The 21018-nt window shown below is 37.8% G+C and overlaps 1 protein-coding gene across 1 annotated transcript; it reads right to left on the bottom strand.

Moving 5' to 3' along the window:
* Nucleotides 1-6521: 6521 nt before the first annotated feature.
* Nucleotides 6522-7346, bottom strand: LOC129717727 (60S ribosomal protein L26). Its single transcript, XM_055667835.1, has 2 exons — nt 7223-7346; nt 6522-7112 (listed from the first exon to the last, which is right to left on the bottom strand). Exon 2 carries the CDS (start codon nt 7106-7108, stop codon nt 6653-6655), a length of 456 nt encoding a protein of 151 aa, XP_055523810.1. The 5' UTR covers nt 7109-7112; nt 7223-7346; the 3' UTR covers nt 6522-6652.
* Between the last annotated feature and the right edge of the window lie 13672 nt (nt 7347-21018).

Genomic DNA, 21018 nt, shown 5'->3' with positions numbered 1-21018 from the left:
ATTCGTTTTAATATGCCACCAATTGCATCGGCTGGGCCTTTAACATGAGAAGTCGCAAAAAAATGCCACTCTGCATCGACGTTATATTTTGTTTTGAACTTGCAAATACATGCAAAGTTTTTTCTATTTTTTCATTGTAAGGCAGCTCCATCAGACATAAATATCGCTTTTTTCGACTGTATTGTTGTTTTCAAAAAACTCATTAATTTGGCAATGAAAACCTGAACCGCAACAGTATCATGATGGAGTACTTCCGATATTATGATGAAACTGATATTCCTAAGTGTTCCAGATTCTGAATGGTAAACATAGGCGTAGCCAGAGGGGGGCAGGGGGGGAGCGTTGCCCCCCCCCCCCTAAATGTTGACATTGGTGCAGAATTTCGTTTTCAATAACTCTAATAGCACAAAACGACATCTTTAGCCCATAGAATCATCTGTGTAAAGTATCAGTCAGATCAAAAATAATTGATTGAAATGCTTGCGCTATGTTGCGTGGAATTGCACAGGTTTTTCAGTTGATCCACCAAGAATATTGCAGCGGCAAAAGTACAGGGCAAATCCACCTGCATCAACTAGCTTGGAGTATTGGAACCGAGCTGTGACAATTCCTTACCTTGATTCTCTTGTAACCTCACTGGAAACACGGTTCGATGAAGATGCCTACGCCTTGTCCTTGCTACATCCCGCTAACGTAATACGCATATCGTTGGAAGAGTTCAAGCTCAAAACCGAAAATTTCGTAATTTTTTATGAAGTTGACAATTTTGTTTTAAAGTGGAAGTTTTGTATAAACATTGCAGCAGTATGAGAGCAGACCGTAAGAACTTGGAAGAGTTGGATCTTATAGACCTGCTAGCTAAAGCCCGTTCTTTCTTTCCTGCAACTGAGGAAGCAGTAAAAATTGCACTTGCTCTACCATGGAAACATGCACGATTTAACGCTCGTTCAGCGCATTACGTCGGGTGAAAACCTGGCTGAGGTCAACAATATTTGAACAGCGGTTGAGTGCTCGCTGCTTGCTGAGTGTTAATCGTCAGATGGTCAACAACAATCGTGAAAGGCAACCAGATACATGAACCGCTTCCGGAACGTTTGACGTTTGATACCCGAAGACTTTATTGAGAATCTTGACTGTGTCTTAAATCTTCACGTCCTTGGGAAGCTTTGACAGAATGTAGTTGAGATAGCGGCTGTGCAAATGGGTGTCCAGTTTTCGGAGAAGTAAACGCACCGTCGCCGCATCATTCAGCTGGCCTGCATCGTTCTCAAAGAGGTCCTGGTAGCGGTTAAACAACAACGTCCGAACGTAACTCCGTTTTCTTCGTCGAAGACAAACTCGATGATGTTCAAAAAGAGGGACTCCAAAATCTGCTCCGGGGTTTGATACTGACGCTGCTGGACCGCTATCCGCTGTAAAATTTGGGCCATCTTGTGAATCATATCTTGAATTCCCGGTTGCGGCTGCTGATCAACTCTATCTTTTGCCATGTTCGTGGATTCTTGAAATCCTCGTCGCCAAAATAATATGTCCAAAGGTTTAAATGAACTTAAGAGTTTTTAGTAAAGAACATCTATTTATATTCGAGGTTGGACAAAGAATTATCAAATTTTCCACTCTGATGTCAAGGACAACTTTTCACTGGTTGCCTTGACAATCACTAAAGATTAGTGTTTTTTTTCTATTTTTCAAAACACACTAAAGTCCCTTTCTACGCGGAGGATACGTGCCGCGTAAATTCCGGAATCCGCGTTAAAAAACGCGTGAATTCGAAATCCGCGTAAAAAACCGCGTAAATTCCGGAATCCACGTAAAAAAAGCCTCGTAAAAAGCGACCTTAGTGAACCTTAGTGGTTTTTCTAAAATTTTGAAGAGCTTGCCCCCCCCCCCTTTCTGAAATTCTGGCTACGCCCATGATGGTAAACAACGAAGGGATGAATGGTGGCTTGACTATTATTCCAATAACTACACGAATCACAAATTGATAAAGACGTATTAAAATGAGCTTGACTGTTCAATATTTTTGACTTTACAATAACGTTTTCGTTTAATTTTCGTAAGCTTGATGAGCACCGATGATCAGGAAAGGGTTTACAGCATTTGGGCTTGGTGTATTCCATTTTCACTTTATTCATCTTCACAAAATGCAAACTGTTACTAACACTTCTGGAGAAGTGCAATCGTATTTAAATACGAAAACAGATATTATAGGTAACCCAGTAGTTATTGGTTGCGTACTTTACAAACAGTTATTATTAGTAAACAAGTAGGTAGTGTTGCACGACAAACATATTTTTTTATTAAACATTCGGCAAGGGGGAACGTAGGCTAAGGTACAGCGCTTGAGTTATTTATCCAATCGTTTTGTTGTCAAAGAATGAATTGTATATTTTTGATCAAGCATTCCAATGAACGTATGGTTTTTGCTGGAGAACCACGGACAAACTAAGAAAAACGTGTATTTTCCTAAATAATTATAATTTTTCGAGCTTAAATTAGAAATAACTCGAAAACTGATGCCTTTAGAATGTTAACTACCAAGAGCTTTTTATTTCAAAATAGCTCTCTACATCTTTTAAAATCTTCAGAATATAAATATTTTGAAAAATGTTTGAATTTTGTAATAAATATTTTGAAAAATGTTTGAATTTTGTTTTTATAAAAAAATTATTCTACCAGAAAAAAAAATATTTTTCATTTCTCCAGCCTGGACTTTTGTTTAAAAAGTTGCGTAATAACGTCAAGTTTATTAAAAAAAATTAAAAAAAAAATTCAACTCTTTTTAAAATTGAAATTTAATGTTTATTTTTAATTTTTTTTGTCATAATTTTTTTTTGTACAGTGTATATATTTTTATGATGCATTTTTAATTCCCTACAACTCATTCTCAGACAGTTTTTCTATACAACCAACGGTTTCTAAGCTACAATGCTTCGAATAAAACCTATACCAAAAGGCATACGCCCTTTTATAATATAACTCATGGGTGTAAAAAATCTCTCAATCTGTGAAAAATGCTCAGTTTTCTAAGCCAAATACGTGTGCAAAGTTTCATTCAAAAAATGGTCGATATTCGACCATAGGTCATTTGGCGCGATCTTGCTCTAATGTGTTTTTTTGCTTGTGAGTTCCAATTTATAGGTGAATCTGATTATCGCATATAGGTACTTCAAGGATATTATAGGAGATATTCTCTAGAATTATTGTTCCTCCGTGAAGACCTGTAAGAAAACCCGCTTGGTCTAATCCTCGTTTCGGCATCTCAAGAAACAGCGTTCCACGGGCACGGCGTTGCGACATTATTGTAAAGCGCGTTGTCCATTTTCGAAGCATCGATTCAACGAAATCAGTAAGTTATACAGGAAATATAACCGCTTCCTCTACAAACGGTACACCTCCAGGATGCAGGGTAACCTCAGACGGAATCCACGATTATTTTGGTCGTTCGTGAATTCTAAGCGTAAAGATGGTTTAGCAGTAGATATGTTTCTTGGTGATTGTCACGGCGGCACATTGCTTGAAAAATGTACTCTAGCTACCACGGGCTTCAGCACAATTTTCATGAGCATACTGCTTCCGATGCTCAGGTTGATACTGCTTTAAGTGACCTTCTATAGATGTTATTGATTTCAATCCGCTTCAAATAACAAGTCGTCACGTTGCTGCTGCCATGGATAAACTGGAATCATCCATCGCTGTTGGCCCTGATGGAAATACGTCATGCGTTCTGAAACGATGTGTCTCTGTCTTTATTCATCTGCTATGCCTACTGTTCAATTTATCTCTTCGACGACGCGTGTTTCCCTCCAGTTGGAAATCCGCCATTATGTTTCCCGTGCATAAGAAAGGCGATAAACGTGAGGTGAAAAACTACAGAGGCATCACAAATTGTAAATAGTTGTAAACGACGCCCTATTCGCTGCAAACATTACATCACGACGGATCAACATGGTTTTTACCCGAAACGTTCGATAATGACTAATTTAGCCGAATTCTCTTCGACTTCCTTGCGAAACACGAGTAACGGTGCTCACCGATCTGAAAGCGGCGTTCGATCGAGTAGACCACAGGATACTTTTAGCTAAACTTGAAAAACTTGGAGTTTCATCTGCTCTCGTGCAATGGCTTGGTTCCTACTTGATGAATCGGACACTCTGTGTGAAGATAGGAAGCGAGTTTTCTGCGCAGTTCACGAATGTCTCTGGAGTCCCGCAAGGTAGCAACCTAGGACCGCAACTCTTCATGATATTCATCAATGATATTTCTTTGTTACTTCCGGAAGGTTGCCGTAAATTGTACGCCGATGACGTTAAACTCTTTAAAGTCGGGAGAAATTATGCGGACTACGTTGAGCTTCAGCAACTGGTGGATATTTTCAGCGTATGGTGTTCTAGAAACTTTCTTTCTGGAAGCGTTCAGAAATGTAGTGTCATCGTCTTCTATCGGACAAGGAAGCCAATCTTATTTGATTGTACTATGTCGGGTCTAATTCTATCTAGAGTGACACAAATTCGAGACCTAGGAGTTATTTTGGATACTGCGCTATCTTTCAAACTGCACTACAACGAGATCATCGCTAAAGCTAATCGACAACTCGGATTCATGTTTAAAATAGCCAACGAGTTCTGTGATCCGCTTCGTCTCAGATCGCTGTATTTCTCTCTAGTGCGGTCTATCTTAGAATTCTGCTCCGTTGTATGGTGTCCATTCCACAACTCCAGGATTGCCAGAATTGAATCCGTGCAACGTAAATTTGTACGATATGCGCTAAGATTCCTCCCTTGGCGCAATCCCTCAAATCTGCCTCTCAATCTCTCAGACCAAGATCCCTGTTGAACCTGCCTCAACGCAACGCACAATATGGTCAATTTGACCCAATACGCTTCATGTCGGCCAGCTTTAACACAGTAGCAGATGCGTTCGATTTTAATATAACTGGTACAGCTTTTAAAAATAGAATTCGCGTTAGGTAACCTTTTTGTGATTATTTATTGACATTGTTCTAGTATTAAGTTTTTCATTAAGACACACGCTCTGTCAGATGAATTTTAATAAATTATAACAATTTTAATAAATTATAACAAAATACCTTTCTGGAAAACTATGTTAGGCGCCCTGAAATTGTTTCAGGATCACTACCGGTTAGCATTTGTAAATATTTCGAAAGACTTTTTGCATCCAAACCTGTGGTGCTCTAGAGTAACCATTGCAAAGAAAGGGTAAAACAGAAAGTCAAGTACCGGTTGTGGAATATAGAAGATATCTTATTTAAACCCTCCGCAGAAAAATAATTAGCCTCTCGGTTAGCGCGTGTTGTAGAGTTCTATATGTGCAACAAATTTGATTTTCTGTAGTCCCAGATCCCTACTTTTGGATACCTTCAGGGATCTAGGTATATAGCTTTCGTGCTATTGGCTCAGCAGAACATGACATACATGATACTGATTTATGGCTACTTGAGAAGCATCAGTTTGCCCATTTCAAAATATATTGAACAACTAATTAAAAACAACCATGCTAGTTTTAGTTTTAGATTTAGTTTAAACTCGTAATCGGCAACGAGGGTAAAAATTGTGCCTGTAGGTTATAAGATATTTTAGACAATAAAATATTAGATATGATTAACTTCGTAAAACACCAATAATACTGACTTATAACAAATTTACGACCACTACGGAGAAGAATATAACTATCAGATAATTCTGAATCGAGAATATCATTCTTCAGGCAAGTTCTTGTTAAAACTATAACTTCATAATCGACCGAAGCTCGAGATATGAAAGTATCTAATCATGTCTTTCATATTCTGATAGAAGGTATTTTTTGTTGTCACGATGCGAAACGTCATATCGTCGGTTTCGTCAACACTGGCACAACTCAAAAATCATAGTTTTGAGAAAAACGCGTTTGAAAATTTACGTCGGAAATTTGATTTTCAAATTTCACGAAAACTTTAAAGTTTAAAATTTCCAATCCTTATCTAACACTTTTAGGTCTACTATGCACATATTATGAACACGTTGTACAAGTTAAAATCTTATTTTTACCAACTTTATGGAGAAATTTCGTTTTGTGCTGCAAAGGCACTTCTACTCATAACTCTGGATTTTTTGAGAATTTTTAAACGGGATTGCGTGGGTAGAAACTGAACAATATTTGGCGTCGTTTGCCATCAAAAACCCAAAAATGCAAAAGTTGTGCCAGTGTTGCACGAAACCGACGATATAGACTTTATTTTTTGTTGCCTGGAATAGCAGAAAATTTTATTTAAAATTGTTCTTGCAATTCATTCAATAAATCATCAAAAATTATATGTCAACCTCGAAAAGCAAAAACATGACACTAAATGTTATTTCTTCACCTGATTAAATAACAAATGGTGTTAAAATTTCTTAACAACTATATTACGGTATGTAGTTTACGATTACGATTAATGAACATTGTTCGCGACTCAATCCATCAGAAATTTTTGCCGGTAAGTTATTGTAATATTGTCTAATTCAATGCCAACACAAAAGGAATAAATTTTCCATCTTACTCTTTTATTGTTTCCGTTCAATTTTCAATGTTGCATCTATTGAAAGAATATCCAGTTGCAATGTTTAAGAAAACGAATCGGCTTTTGAACAAAAACTGATACTGCAGCGCTAACCTATGAACTTGTTTCCATTGCAGAAGCTGCAGCCGACTCTTCGGTGTATTTACCCTTGTCCTTGGATAAAGCAGCTCGGCGTCCAGCTGCGCGACGGTCCAGTATTTTTTTGCGATCTTTGTCCATCTTCAGCTTAACAATCAAACATTTCGATGGATGCACTCCAACATATACATTCGTTCCATTAGCTTTCTCACGCTGGATTCGTTCGATATAGACTACGAATTTTTTGCGGTAAACCTGAACCACCTTACCGACCTGATTGCCCTTATAATGTCCACGCACCACCTGGACTTCATCATCTTTGCGAATCGGCATCGAACGAACCGTATATTTCTGCTTCAATTCCTTGGATAGTGGAGCCGACATCAATTTCCTTCTGATGTGCGACGGTGCTTGGAAATGACGTTTGCGGCTCTTGCGTCGCGAAGAGGATACATTTCTATTCAATTTCATCTTCCTAGAAAGGGATAAACCAGAGATTTAATTGTTACCATGCAGATAGAACTGGTAGTCATTATTTTATGAGGAAAATTATTGATACAATCGAAAATTGTTTTCAATACTCACAATTATTATCGTTACACTCGAAAAACGCGTGTTTCACGTAGTTCAAGATGTCGGAAGGAAAGAAATGCGAAACGTGAGAATGTGACATTTGACAATCTGACAATACTGTCATTACCAGGGATGCCAGATGGTTTTGAAAACTGTATGATCACTGCTCGAAAAACCTGCTTGAAATCGGGAAAAAACTATCCGTTATTCGAAAAATATGAGTTCGCGCAAACAAAAGTCTGCAACAATCTGCACACATTTCAAAGAAGTCTGCGCAAATATAAGGAGACTCTGACAAAATCTGCAGAAACTATGGAACAACAGCACATATCTGCGAATCAATGTATTGCAGGTCAAGTTGAAATCTATAGAATATTGGGTTGTTTAGCTATGTTAAGTTTTTCATATCATCTGAAGTTTTTCAGTTTTTCATATCATCTGAAAGATCTGCATCACATACATAAGACATACGTAACACTCAGGAAGAAATCTTCCAAAAAAGTTGGTACAAAATGAACTACTCGAATGGTACCACCACATACTTAGACATACATTTCTTTGGTACTCTTTGCCCCACATCACTCGGTACCAACACCAGTTTGAACTGCTCGACGAAAATGAACGGAATGAATTTTCTTCATCGCGGCTCTACTCGAGCCCATAACAAAATCCCTTAAGAAACTGTCAAAAAGTTGTTTACAAAATCAATGCTGCATTTTTCGAGTGGGAACGAGACAAATGCAGGGCTGCGCAGGTACACAACCTCCATAAACTACTCAAACAGAGTTTTTTTACAGAGGTTGGTACTTTCGAGTAGTTCATTTTGTACCAACTTTTTTGGAAGATTTCTTCCTGAGTGTTACGTATGTCGTAAGCCTGTATTACACTCTTTGATCAAGCGTCAAATATTTGGCACTTTTTGACAGATAAAAATTTGGTCAAAGATAATTGTTTGTCACTCTCCAATTTTAACATGGGGCAACACTAGGCGTCTTTAAAAATGAGTCATCATGACTCAAAATTTGAGTACGACATTACTCAGTTTTTGGGTACACTTCAGTTTCATTATTGGCTAGAAATCCGCCACGACCAATAAACGACACCACATATTCATCAATAATTATATTGTGCGTTGCAAGAAATCTTTTCATTATGCGGAATTTGCGAAATGAGCAAAGCTTCCGTTCCTGAGAATCGATCTAGGAATCGGTACTGTTTTCAGAAGGTATCGATACAGCTGGGATGTCGATCAATTGCAACGTACGCAGCGCTGACCGGAAGAGTGTATCAGCGAAAGTTCACGTCTTTGGAAAAAAAAAACCTAAAAAAGACACAACGTACAGCACCACTGAGCAAATAATTTAAATTTTGAAATGGAAGAAGATTATAATTCTATCTCGAGTGAAGAACAAGGTACATACGAAGTTGAGTTTCTAGATTCCCATTATTCTTGTTCTGAATCATCCGGAGAGACAGAAATGCACATACAGAGTACCATAAGTAATTCACCAACATTAATTTCTGCATCGAACCGAGATGATGAGGTACGTTTAAAAACTTTATAAATTGGATTTAATATTTATTATTTATTTTACATCCATAGAGGCGATCTACAAAGAAATTACCGACGGCTGGTGATGAATATAGTTCATTGGATGATCTAGAACCAGCAGGAAATAGTAGCGAAGAGAAATTGTTTAGTTTTTATGCGGATATACTGGAGAAAAAGTTTAAAGGGCAGAAATCGTTTGAAAAGCGTGGAACCGTAAAAGTTACAGATGATTCTGTTGAAGGAGTGCTCAACAGAATATGGGAATACTGTGCACAATTTATCACGAAGGCTGTTATTTTCAAGGATTTTGATCCTAAAGAACATTCAACGAATTTGGAGGCCACTTGGGATAATGAAGATCCATTGTTTGAATCAAAAGATAAATCCTCAATTTTTCAGGACAAATCAGGGAAACGAAATATAGCCCCATCGGATGTGACATCTAATACGTTACAGGGATGGCTATCAAAAACCATTACGGTTGTTGTTTATCGCTATTCAGATTCTGTGTCAACTGCGCATAAGTACCATGCTGTCGAAAGTCAGTTGCTACGACCTGCTGAAAAAGATCGAGCAGGAGCTGAGTCAAATGTGTCATTACATAAGTTAAAGGAAACTCTTAAAGTTTCACAGGGAAATCACTTGACGTCAGACGATTTAAACTGGTCTTGTTGGGCGAACTACATAAATACCCAACCAACAACAATGCGTGAAGAACTCATAAACCAACTGCCACCGAAACATCTCATTGCTCTTTTTCGAACTGTGCCAATACACTCGGATACCGTTCTTCTCAGGACGAAATTTGATCTTCGTGTAGCAGAGAATGAAAACAAAGCCTATACGCGAATCGTGGGTCAGCTTAAACAAGATTGTAATAATTTACGCACCTTGGCAGTCATGGGAAGAAGAATTCTAGAAATGGAGTAGCTTTTACATGACCACTGCGATATGATCACCCAGTGGCGTAGCTATGGTTTGGTGGGCCTGGTGCGGTAACAAAAATGTGGGCCCCCAAAGAAAATGACTGGGCAGTTTTTTCTTCCATAAAAGGATTTGAGACAAACAAAAACTTAGATTTTTCTACTCATTCATTCCGTTGTCCGCAAAATCAATAATTAGGTATTTAGATACTCACTTTCCGAGCCGTTTGGTTGGCAAAATCTGAAATTACAGATTCAAAATCAATGGAATCAGTGATTCCACGTTCGATTGATAAAATGGCATAGTTTGTTAATCTCAAGTTACTCATCGTTGACCTCAAATAGTTCTTGATCAACTTTAACTTAGAGAAACTTGATCAACTTTAACTTAGAGCCAACTGTTTTCGGGTGCATATTGTCTCGCGTGAACGCAGATTATTTCCCTCGCTCTGTTTCATGTTTTCGTTAGCCACACAGCAACACAGATAGACAGCGTTTTCCAGACTTGGTAAAAGCACCGCTCCGAGCCGCTCGGTGACATCGCCAAATTATAGACACCAAGCATCACGAGCGTATTATCGTCTTATGTGACATTCGCAGCGAGCACCAGCTCGGCGCAAGAGCTAAAAAAGCTACGAATCCAGTGCGATAATCTTGTGTTCGTCACCTGTAGGCACGTTTGCGTTTTTTCTTTTGCATTTTGTTTTGATCCGTGAAGAGATATTTGCTGTGTGATGCTTTTCTTAATTTGTTGCGCACCAAGCTAAAGATCAAAGCACCTAGCCCGAGTGCGTGTGGGCTATGGAGCTAGAGCTACAATCAAGCTCTGCTTGAGATGCTGTGCGTACTTTACCAAGTTTGATTAGGAATTTTGTAATATTTTTTTAAATATAAACTCGTTTTTTAATAAAGATTGATGATTATGCTTCCTGGAACGACGGAAAGTATCAAAATAGTGTCTTGATTATATTTCACTGTATTTCCTGGCTAAAGGCTCAAAAATATAAAGCAATTTAAACCTCATATTATAGGAAATATTTACCAAAACGCATGCTTTCTTCAAAGGAAACAAACAAATCCGAGTAATTGCAACTGTTGCAGGTAAAAAAAATTCACGGCATGTTCTTTTGAAACTATTAAACAGAACATTATTTTGCTGCTTAATTACATTAAATTTCATTTAATTGAAATCATGACACTTCATTTCAAAAACAACACAAATATATAGTCACCTACTCACCCGCATACGTCGTCAGCGCACACTCTCTGCACTAGCTGTAACGTGCAATATACATAGCAGAGAGAAGCAGAGTACAAGAAGACGGAGATGCCACGAAGCAAAAAAGTAAGCAAAATGATTCAGGGCTACACCGTGCGCTCTATGTAACTTTAGAAGAACACCAACGAAGAGATATCCACTCTGTGGTGGTATTCTTCATTCTTCGCGTGCCGAATCATCGACCGAAGCACCCAGCTCAAATGCGTGATACCTAGCAAGCAAGAGCTCGATTTTTGTTCCGCTTCTAGTGCGATGCGTGTTTTACCAAGTCTGGTTTTCAGGATTGCAAAAAATCGCTCCTTCGTTGCGTGTTTCCACGTTGCATCGAATGTTTTCTGCGATCGCAAAACATTCAACTTCGGCGTAAAAATGAACATCCGTATCACGTATACTTTGTCCGTGTGGATCACGAGAGCAGAGTGGCGAGCACAAATACATGAGGTTAAGTTCAGATGGGCAGGTTGACCGGTTCGGTGTTCGCATGATTTTGGGGCCCCTTGAGTAATGGGCCTGGTGCGGACCGGACCAACCGCACCCCCCTAGCTAAGCTACTGTGATCACCGCTATGAGAAACACAGTTACCGTAGAAGATAATGAGTATTCGCAATTTCTAGCAAGCAGTCACAGATTGTACTGATGTTGACCATGAATAAATACACATTTATTACGTATGATGTAGTTGATAATTTATTTATGATAATGAATATAAGCCATTCATCCTAGCAGTCATCTCGAAAACCAAAATGTGTCGTATTTCGAGCCAACCCCAATCTGGGATCAAACATTCCTCCGGCCTGATATCCACATTTTTTGAAAACATTAGTACTGTCGAAGTTTTTAAATTTTTGGATAGTTTCTGCGATTGCTACCATTAGATTTTTGGTGTGAAGTTCAATGTAGGTTCGTTTCAAATATCTTTTTAACTAACCAAAAAGAAATTCAATGGGGTTGAAAAATTGTGCATAAGCTGGTAAAAAGACAACATAAATTCCAAGGGAACGGAGGTATTCTACTATTGCTCTATGTCAGTGGATTCTGGCCCCATCCAAATCCATACAGAATGTTGTCCAGGATATCTCTGTATAAGTCCTGAACAAATTAACGAGCGGCAACAGTTGAAAAAGCGAACACGATTGAGCGTTGTTGTCACAGGACACTTCATCTAAGAATAACAGCATATGAAGATTCCACTTAATTAAAAACAGTTCATTTGCAAACCGTACTACATCACTCTCACGAAGTTGAATCGCTCGACGCTCCAATGCTTTAAATGTAAAGCCTTCTGCATGCAGAATACGACAAATAGAAGCAGTACTTATTGTGACAGAAAATGTAATTTGAAATCGTTGTTTTGCTTCGTCTAACATCAATACAGGATTGCACTTGTAGAGATCGACAATCCATCGCCTCTGTACTGCACTAAACCGTAGATAGACGAGAGCCCTTTCTTTTCGAGTGAAGAATCCGTTTTCCTCATATCGTCGTATCCAATTCCCAATTGTAACGTGACTTTTTCCATATATTTGAGCTAACTGAACTTTTGACAAGCCCAGAACATAGAATCCATTTAAACAATGATAAACCGCATTTGTGTATGCGTGTCGATTGTGAACGTTATACCGAATCTCTGCCATTCTGAATAAATAGAAAGGAAAAACTAATTATTGTGGTACACTAACTTTTTTATATTTTCCATTCAAAAAGAATTATACGTACGAATTCACTCGGATCAAACAAATAAACAACGGATACATCAAAATGAAAATACACACTAACTTGTTTTCAGAGCTGCCAAACAGATTTATCCGTGCTAATAAGTAAATGCACTACAATGATTACTAATTTTATTTTTTCATAATTCATGCAGAGCTTAACTGATTTGTGGGTATATTCAAGTATTTTTCGTAAAAACATTTTTAAACTTTGTGTCGTGCTGAAACATCTTCTTGCGATTAGAAACCCCAAAAGTCTTTGCAATGTTCTTTTTCAAATTATAATACGGCAACTCTGTCTGTGTTGTTTGCGGGGTTCTGTTATGCGCGTTATTGTTGATTGCGACAAATTTTCTCGCGAAAAATTCTTGTAGAAGTGCGCGGGTACGTCCAATCGCAGTAATATCTTCTACAAAAAGTGCGGAAATTGGATTTGACACCAACATGGACACCAACATGATTGGTTATACCCGCGCACTTCTACGGCGTTTTGCATGCATCTTGCGAGATAAATTCTCCCGCAATCGACAATACCTCCGCAGCGGAATGAAAATTTTTGTAAATATGCGCAATACCTTGTAATAAAAGTAAACAGTTATAACTCCTTCTGAGGCGCACACAATTAAAAAACATATGTTACAAACTTAAGCACATCATAATCACCTTTCAAAATGGACGTCGTTATATACGGGGTTACTCAGAAAGAAGTTATATGAAGGGAACCCAACAAGTGAGTCAAAGTTACTCAAAATCAAAAACGACTTCTGCTCACTTTTTGACGTCTACGAACATCGTTCTAAACTGAGTCAGAGTTGCTCAGTTCATGAGTTATTATTTACTCTGGATAACCTAAAACTGAGTCAAAACTTAATCAGTTTCGCTAAAACCGTATGTACTCAAAATTGAGTAGAAGTTGTTTTTTAATTGAGTAAATATTACCCATATTATACCTGATGCGCGATGCGTAAAAGTTACTCATTTTCGACTCAAAAATGAGTACTTAAAGCTTCAATGAGGGAATTTCGGAAAAATTATCATTATTGACTCGATATAATTATATTTTGCCTTTTTAATGAATTTTATTTTAAAAAAGGCTTATTTCAAGAAATTTACCTTTGTTCGCCGGGATACGGGATACCTTTGAATTTATTCGCCGTATATCCAACCAACGACTTCTGGTGAAAAAGAAAAATTGGCATTAGTTGCAGTCAATTATTCCAAATTATGAATTACCTACCGATAACAACTAAACTCAAACATTTCTATTTCATCCTTTTTTCAGACGGTTTGCTTGGTTTGCTGTTTGCTGTTTGCTTTTAACGCAAGCACCAGTTACCCAATTGGGTTGTTTAGCTATATCAGTCTTTTATATCATCTGAAAGATATGCATTTTCTAAATAAAACGTAATTTAAAAATAATTTCTATCGTTGTCCTTCGCTTTTTAAATCACGATTCAAAATTGCTCGAAATCTGCTCGAAATCGCTACAATGACAGTTCACCCATATACCAACTGTCATTGTAGCGATTTAGAGCGAATTTTTATTCTTTATTTAAAAATCGAAGGATAACGCTAAAAAGTTTTAAAAAATCACGTTTTGCTCAGAAAATTACACTCTTTCAGATGATATTTAAAAATCGGAAATCCGTGAATAGCTAAACAACAAATTTTGAGGAAATTTGCCGCCATGATCTATTTAATTCTACTCATTTTTTGACGTCTCCGAACAACTGAAAAAAATTATTATAATTCAACTCAGCCGCTGAGTAGCCCAGAGTGAGTGTGTAGGGCTTTAGGCAAAACTGCCGAGGAATAATAAAATGTCATCGCCGTTTTAGACGCAAGTAAGAAAGAGATGCCAGATAATTGTTTACGAACTTAGCACGTTGGTGGTGGGTTGAAGCTGACAAATTTTACAGTGCGCTTCGGGCAGCACGGCAGGTCAAAACTAGCAATACTCAGAGGGAAAGATATGCGAAGAGAATGTTGTGAGCCAAACGAACATGTCAAAATCCGAGCCAAACGAACAATAAAGGTGACCCATTGAGAGGTATTGATATCAGGTACGATAAAGAATATTTTTATTTTTACACGTTTTTCGTGTTCTTTTACTAAACAATGAATTGAGAATGCTCCAAAGTTGCTTTATCACAGTGATTTTTAACTGGTGGTTCACAAGCCTTTTGTATGGTCAACAAAATAATGATCAATTATGGTCAAAGTATATAAAATTGAACCTAAATATAAAATTTAACGCCTTCACGGTTTTTGTGATGCACTTTATTAGGGCATCCTTAACAGTGCGCTACTATTTAAATTGTGCGATTTATGGCGACTGTGTACAGCGCGGCTATTTTACGCACTCACCTGTTTTCACACCGGTCGTTGCTATCGTCTCTGTTTGACGTTTCATTCAGCATAAACCATTAGCAGCGCTGTTACCGAGCTGCCAAATTTGAGAGCGCGATGCTTCCCGGAGGCCCGGCTTCTATTTCCCTACACGCTCGGCCATTTTTACTCTAAATTGAGTAAAATATGACTCAGTTTCGTTAAAAGTGGATCTACCCTAAATAGAGTAATCATGTTGTTACTCACTTTTGAGTAGCCCTAGTATATGTCAAAAACTGAGTACTACTTACTCATTTCAAACACAGCAAGAATTAGGCAAACTGAGTAACTGTTACTCAGTTTCGTAAAATTGACGTTCCCACGCAAGGGAAAATGACTGGAATTTCGGAAATTCAAATTTGAAAACAACATAAGAAGCATCGCATAAATGTTATAGATTTATTTGGTTAATAAAGTTTACATTTCATATCATTTCCACATCTTCCGCATTGATTGCCTCGCGGAAAGAAGCGGCTATTTTGTTAACGGTTATGCGGCAGCTGTAATCTAAAGTATTATATAGAACGCTTCCAAAAAAATGTAATGATGCCCCGGAACCAGAATCCCGCATGAAGGAAGATGACAACGAAATCCTTCAATAATGATTATTATTTATTTTTCCAAAATTTTTATTCAAATAGCTTACCTTTCAATTTATTACACGTCTCGGCGTCTACTTTAGCTGCAATTTTATCCATTTCGGTTCTTTTAGCAAATTTTACTCCTTTATTTCACTTCACAAATTAGGTTCTGCACATCCAATCACGAAATTGGCGTTTGAATCGCGGAAAATAAAATGGCCAGTTACTCAAAAATGAATAAAATAGAAGAATACGTAAACTGAGTTCAAGTTACTCAGTTTCGTTACTTAAAGTTACTCATTTTTTGACATTTTTAATTAAAGTACGAAAGTGAGTACCTTTTTACTCAATTTAGAGTAAAATTGAACGAGCGTGTAGCGCGTTTAGTAGCGACCGGTACGGTATAAAGTGATGATAGAGCGCTACCAAACGGGGTATAGAAGCGCACTGTTAAGAGCAAGCGCACCGGTGAGTTGCCATTTGAGTTGCTATTTTCACAACGCTGGCCGTTGCTATTTTGGATAGCAACCGATGTTCGCACCGGTCGTTGCTATTGGGGATTACCAATTCATCTATTTCTTTTTAACGCCGGCAGTTGCTAATTTCTAAAGACCGTCACTAGCTAGCATTAGCAAAATGTTAGTGTGTGTCGTATTTCCCAAAAATTCCACACATCTATTAATAAGCAATTTATCTGTCCGTCAATTGTTTTCGGAATGATCTGCGTTCTTTCTGCTTCATAAAATATCCCCTTTATTTCAAGCTACTCTGTTTTAACTTTGTTTCCGTTTTCCCAAATTATCGATAACACAATTCTGTTGCAGGTTTCTTCGTTTGTGCGTGTATGGATTTTTTTATCCTTGTATGTTTAATTAAAGTAATTGCCTTCAATAACTATTATACTCAAAATTGGCGAACTGTCATTAATTATATTTTGTACTTTGTGCTGTCTGGATTCTTACAATTTGCTATTAATTTTTGCAAATTTGCAGCCAAACCAAATTTCAATGTAGAACGCGAAAATTGTTCTCGAGTCTTTGGCTGATTCTAGTGACGAAGAAAATGATTTCGTGAAACAAATCTTTTTATACGCGAGTATGAAAAGGATTTTTGGAAAGATTCGGGGTGGCTCTCACCCTGGAAAACGGTAACATATTGAACGCTATGCTGAGGAAGTTTGCCATCCAGCGTTTTAACAATGTTTTTTTTTCGGAAACACTGGTCTACACCGATGACCATTTCCGACGCCGCTTTCGAATTCATCTTACGTTGTTTTCGAAGATTAAAACAGCTGGAGATGCGAAAAATGGTTTTTCTATTAAACAACCGGACGCAACGGGAAACTGAGACTAACATGCCTTCGAAAGAGTCAGCAGCAATAGTCGGTAATACTCTCGAGCAATTCGCTCAAACCTTCCAGGTTTATTGAAATAATGACATGGTTGACCAATCTTGTGAGGACTTGAGCTTATTCCTTCGTGTAGATTAGAGTGCCAACCAAAATGGTCATCTAGAATTTCAAATAATAATATTTTTACGAACATTTACTATCGAGCAAAACAAAACAAACCACAGTTTGACATTATTCATCAAATAGCAACGATGCGGCACGTTGCTATCGTGTTGCCAAATTTAATAACTCGCTACTACCCGAGGTGGGGATTGCTATTTCCCAAACCAACATAGCAACGACCGGTGCGGTTGCCGCGTTATGGTGGGAGTTGCCACACTAGCTTTAGAAACTTCAATTTAGCCACTTGCTCTAAGGATGCCCTTATTCCCCAGGACTTCCACCGTCACCATCAGTTTTACGAGCCGAATAAAAAAGTTAGTCAACATTGCGTTTTGAGAAGAGATTTGGCACCTCTGATATGTGAAACCTATTCGCGACTACGAAGTTGAAAGAGATTTTAAAGGCTGTTCGCACCTAGGCGAACTCTCATATGCAATTGTCAAACTGTGTGTGATGACAAAAGCAAAAATATTTCCTTCCTCCTTTTTCTTATGCAAAAATCAAACAAATATCAGCACCTTCGTAGTCGCGAATTTGCCGAATCAGCGGTTTTTTTCATCGCTTATCTCTCTCTCTCTCTCTCTCGCTCTCTCTCTCTTCTTCTTCTTCTCTCTCTCTCTCTCTCTCTCTCAGGATCTCTATAGTTAAAACGAGGTGAGCTGGTGGAATAAAGAAATTCGCTATTAGGGCATCTTCAGCGGTGGTCTATTTTTGAAACAACTTTATACTAGATTTACACCAGCGAAACCAGAATAGAACCAGATAATATAGACCAACTTTTCGTTCTCCGCACCGGTGTTGTATATCTTGTTCTTTTAAACCGCTGACATCTGTCACACTGTCAACAATTCAATACCCCATGCTATCAGTTCATGAGACTTGTTATAATAAAAAGCACTCAATATTTAGCCCATTATGGACCGGACCTAGATCCTGATTTTTCTCCAACGCGATTTTCACAACACAGGCTTGTATTGTTCTCATCGAGAAAAAAATGGTGAAGAAAAAATTTTCCGACTTTCCACAACCGAGTATTTCACTGTTCGTTTTTCCGAACAGTGGGCCAATGTGTGATAACCAGGGTTGATATTTGTTGACACTCTTTAGTGAAAGTGAAAAAAAGCATCCATAAACGTTATTTTTTTACAATCCTTTCAGAGTTCTCCCTTCCCGCTTTTTGCATGGAAGTGAACTGTCAAAACACCTCAATATATTTCATGCGATGAAAGCAAGACAATAAAATCAGTTTATCAGTTAACAAAGATTCTCAAGGCATCGGTCAGTGTCAGTGAAAAAGTGTTTCGGTGAGGTTCATTTTGGTTGAGTGGACTGTTTGTTTTTCTTTTTCGCTTTGAAGTGAAGATCATTTGGTTGGATTTGTCTTCAAATTTCATTCCGTAACCGTGAACGATGCGCGCGATCTATTTCATCTGAGTATAACAACACGTTACTAGGACGAAAATCTAGTGTATCTGAAAGAGTGCTGCGATCATTGAAAGTGAAAATTGAAAATGATTGGCTGTAATTTTCGAAGAATTTTGCTGGGGAAAATGACTTTTATCAGCACTGGTGATAACAAATCAATGAATCCTGAATCATATGATTTCATTGAAATTTATTATTTATGTGGTTCAGAGCTTCAAAACATTTGGGATGTACATAAACATAACATTTTTTACAAATGAATATTGTGGGTTTGTGACAATGCCTTCATCTTCTTGATTTCATCGTGCCTTCATCTTCTTGATTTCATCGCCAGCTCTAGCTGGAAAGTGTTGTCTAATACCTAAAATCAACGGGAGGGAGAATATATACCACATTTACTTCAGATGCCCGTTGAATAGCTAAAATTTCTTCATCATCACTCTCTTCCTCCAGTATAGCAAAAACTTCATGCATCGTCAATGCGCGGCGTCGATTCATCTTGATTTCTAAACATGAAGATCGAATTCACTATAGATATACTTAGAGCAAAGTAATCAAAAGACATGAAACTGATACTTACGATAGCTTCAATACAGTTTCAGTCCACATGAAACAATAGTAATTGACGCACTATAAAATAAACATTCAAAACCAATCCAGCCATTTAGCTAACTGCGTTTGACAGTACGTAAACAAAGTGAACACCTATAGGACCACTGTTCGGAAAAACGAACAGTCATTTTCGATCAAGGGTCACGCGCGTTGCAATGCTCGTAGAGTATTGATAAATGGTACAAAGTAAAAGTCATCCATTAGTAACTAGAATATGTCAATAGCAATAGCTTCAATTATTTTTTTTCAGTTTTAAAAATTATAATAAAAAATTGTGTTTTTTAACACATCTGCGCGAAACGCTAGCCACCCTACGGGATGGTTGGGGAGGGGTGTCCAGTACATTTTTTTTGTAGCCAACATTTCCAGCTATCATATACAGAAGACGGAATGTTTTTATCTTATCTCAGTTATTCGTGAAAAATTTCTAAAGTACTGTTCGGAAAACCGAACACCCGGTCCATAATGGGTTAACAAACGGAAACTCGATAATTTTTACGCACATTAAACGATTACTTTGGCAAGACACTTTATATCCACAAGGCTTTATGGATTTGGCGGTTTGCCCCGAGCGTCAGTGACATTTCTCACGATGGATTAGTATGATCGAAAAATTGCTGCTACAAGTTGGGCTTCAGAGGTTAGCGAAAAATATTTGATCGCGTAGATGTTCGTCTTCAGTTTTCATCTCATCAATATTTCAAAATCAGTTCTTCAAACTTGGGTTGGGTTTTGAGGATATTGAAACAAGCCTGCATTTTGAACATTTTCAGTTCAGTGTCTTCGAGGAACATTTTTCTGGCTTCTTAAGGTCTCCTCTAGTCCCACTACAATTAAGGCGATTAACAAATACTCAAAATATTTGTCATCCTGGTGGCTGATGGTTGCAAATCAAGTAGTTGAACCTACGGTTATGGTCTTCCAGAATTCTCCCTTTTGCTGAGCGGTTTCCTTGAAGCCGAAAACGACAAACCTGTTCATTTTCTTCTTCAGAAAATCCTTTGTGGATTGTGAATTGTGAATTATAAATAATAAAAAATGAATGAAGTGAATAAAAAATCTTTGTTTTGTTTACTCCCCAACACTCGCAAAACGCTTAGGGCATCTTCAGCGGTGGTCCAAATCGTTGTTTTGTTCTATTTTTTGGGAACAAACTCAAATTCACTGCTGCACCGGTGGTGTAAATTTTGTTTTATACCAGATCTAAATTGAAAAAAATTGAAACTGGTATACGTTTTGGTCTATTTTTGTCACTTTTTGGAACAAGAAATAGATCGTTCTAAAACCCTTTGTACGCTGCCAATAGGTGGGTAAAATGTCATATTTCAATTGAATACTTCATTTTTGGCTATTTCCATATAAGCGTTTTGCGAGTGTTGGGGAATAAACAAAACAAAGATTTTTATGACAACTCACAATTCATTTTTGTGGCTTTTCTGAAGCAGAATATAAACAGGTTTGTCGTTTTTGGCATTAAGGAAACCGACCAGCAAAAGGGGGAATTCTGAAAGACCATAACCGTCGCCTTAATTGTATTGGGACTAGAGGAGAACTTAAAAGACCAGAAAAATGTTCCTAGAAGACACTGAACTGAAAACGTTAAAAATGCTGGGGTGACATTGCGCATTTCGTTTCGAGCAACTCGAACAAAACTAAATGATCGATGGGGGGCGTTATGTTTCGTTTTTCGTATTTTTCGACTTTGCGGGTTAGATGAGCCGCAGGACAAACGACAATGACTGCTCCTTTTAAGCTTGAAGCATAACTGGAAGTATGTGACCTACGCGATCAAATATTTTTCGCTATCCTCCGAAACCCTACTT

This window comes from Wyeomyia smithii, chromosome 1, assembly GCF_029784165.1.
Source record: "Wyeomyia smithii strain HCP4-BCI-WySm-NY-G18 chromosome 1, ASM2978416v1, whole genome shotgun sequence".
NCBI classification, from domain to species: domain Eukaryota; kingdom Metazoa; phylum Arthropoda; class Insecta; order Diptera; family Culicidae; genus Wyeomyia; species Wyeomyia smithii.
The sequence above is the reverse complement of the archived record's forward strand: the minus strand, read 5'-3'. Positions and strand labels throughout refer to the sequence as shown.

Excerpts from the sequence above, each read along its gene's own strand:
- LOC129717727 (XM_055667835.1), bottom strand. The coding sequence starts at position 7,108 with ATGAAATTGAATAGAAATGTATCCTCTTCGCGACGCAAGAGCCGCAAA.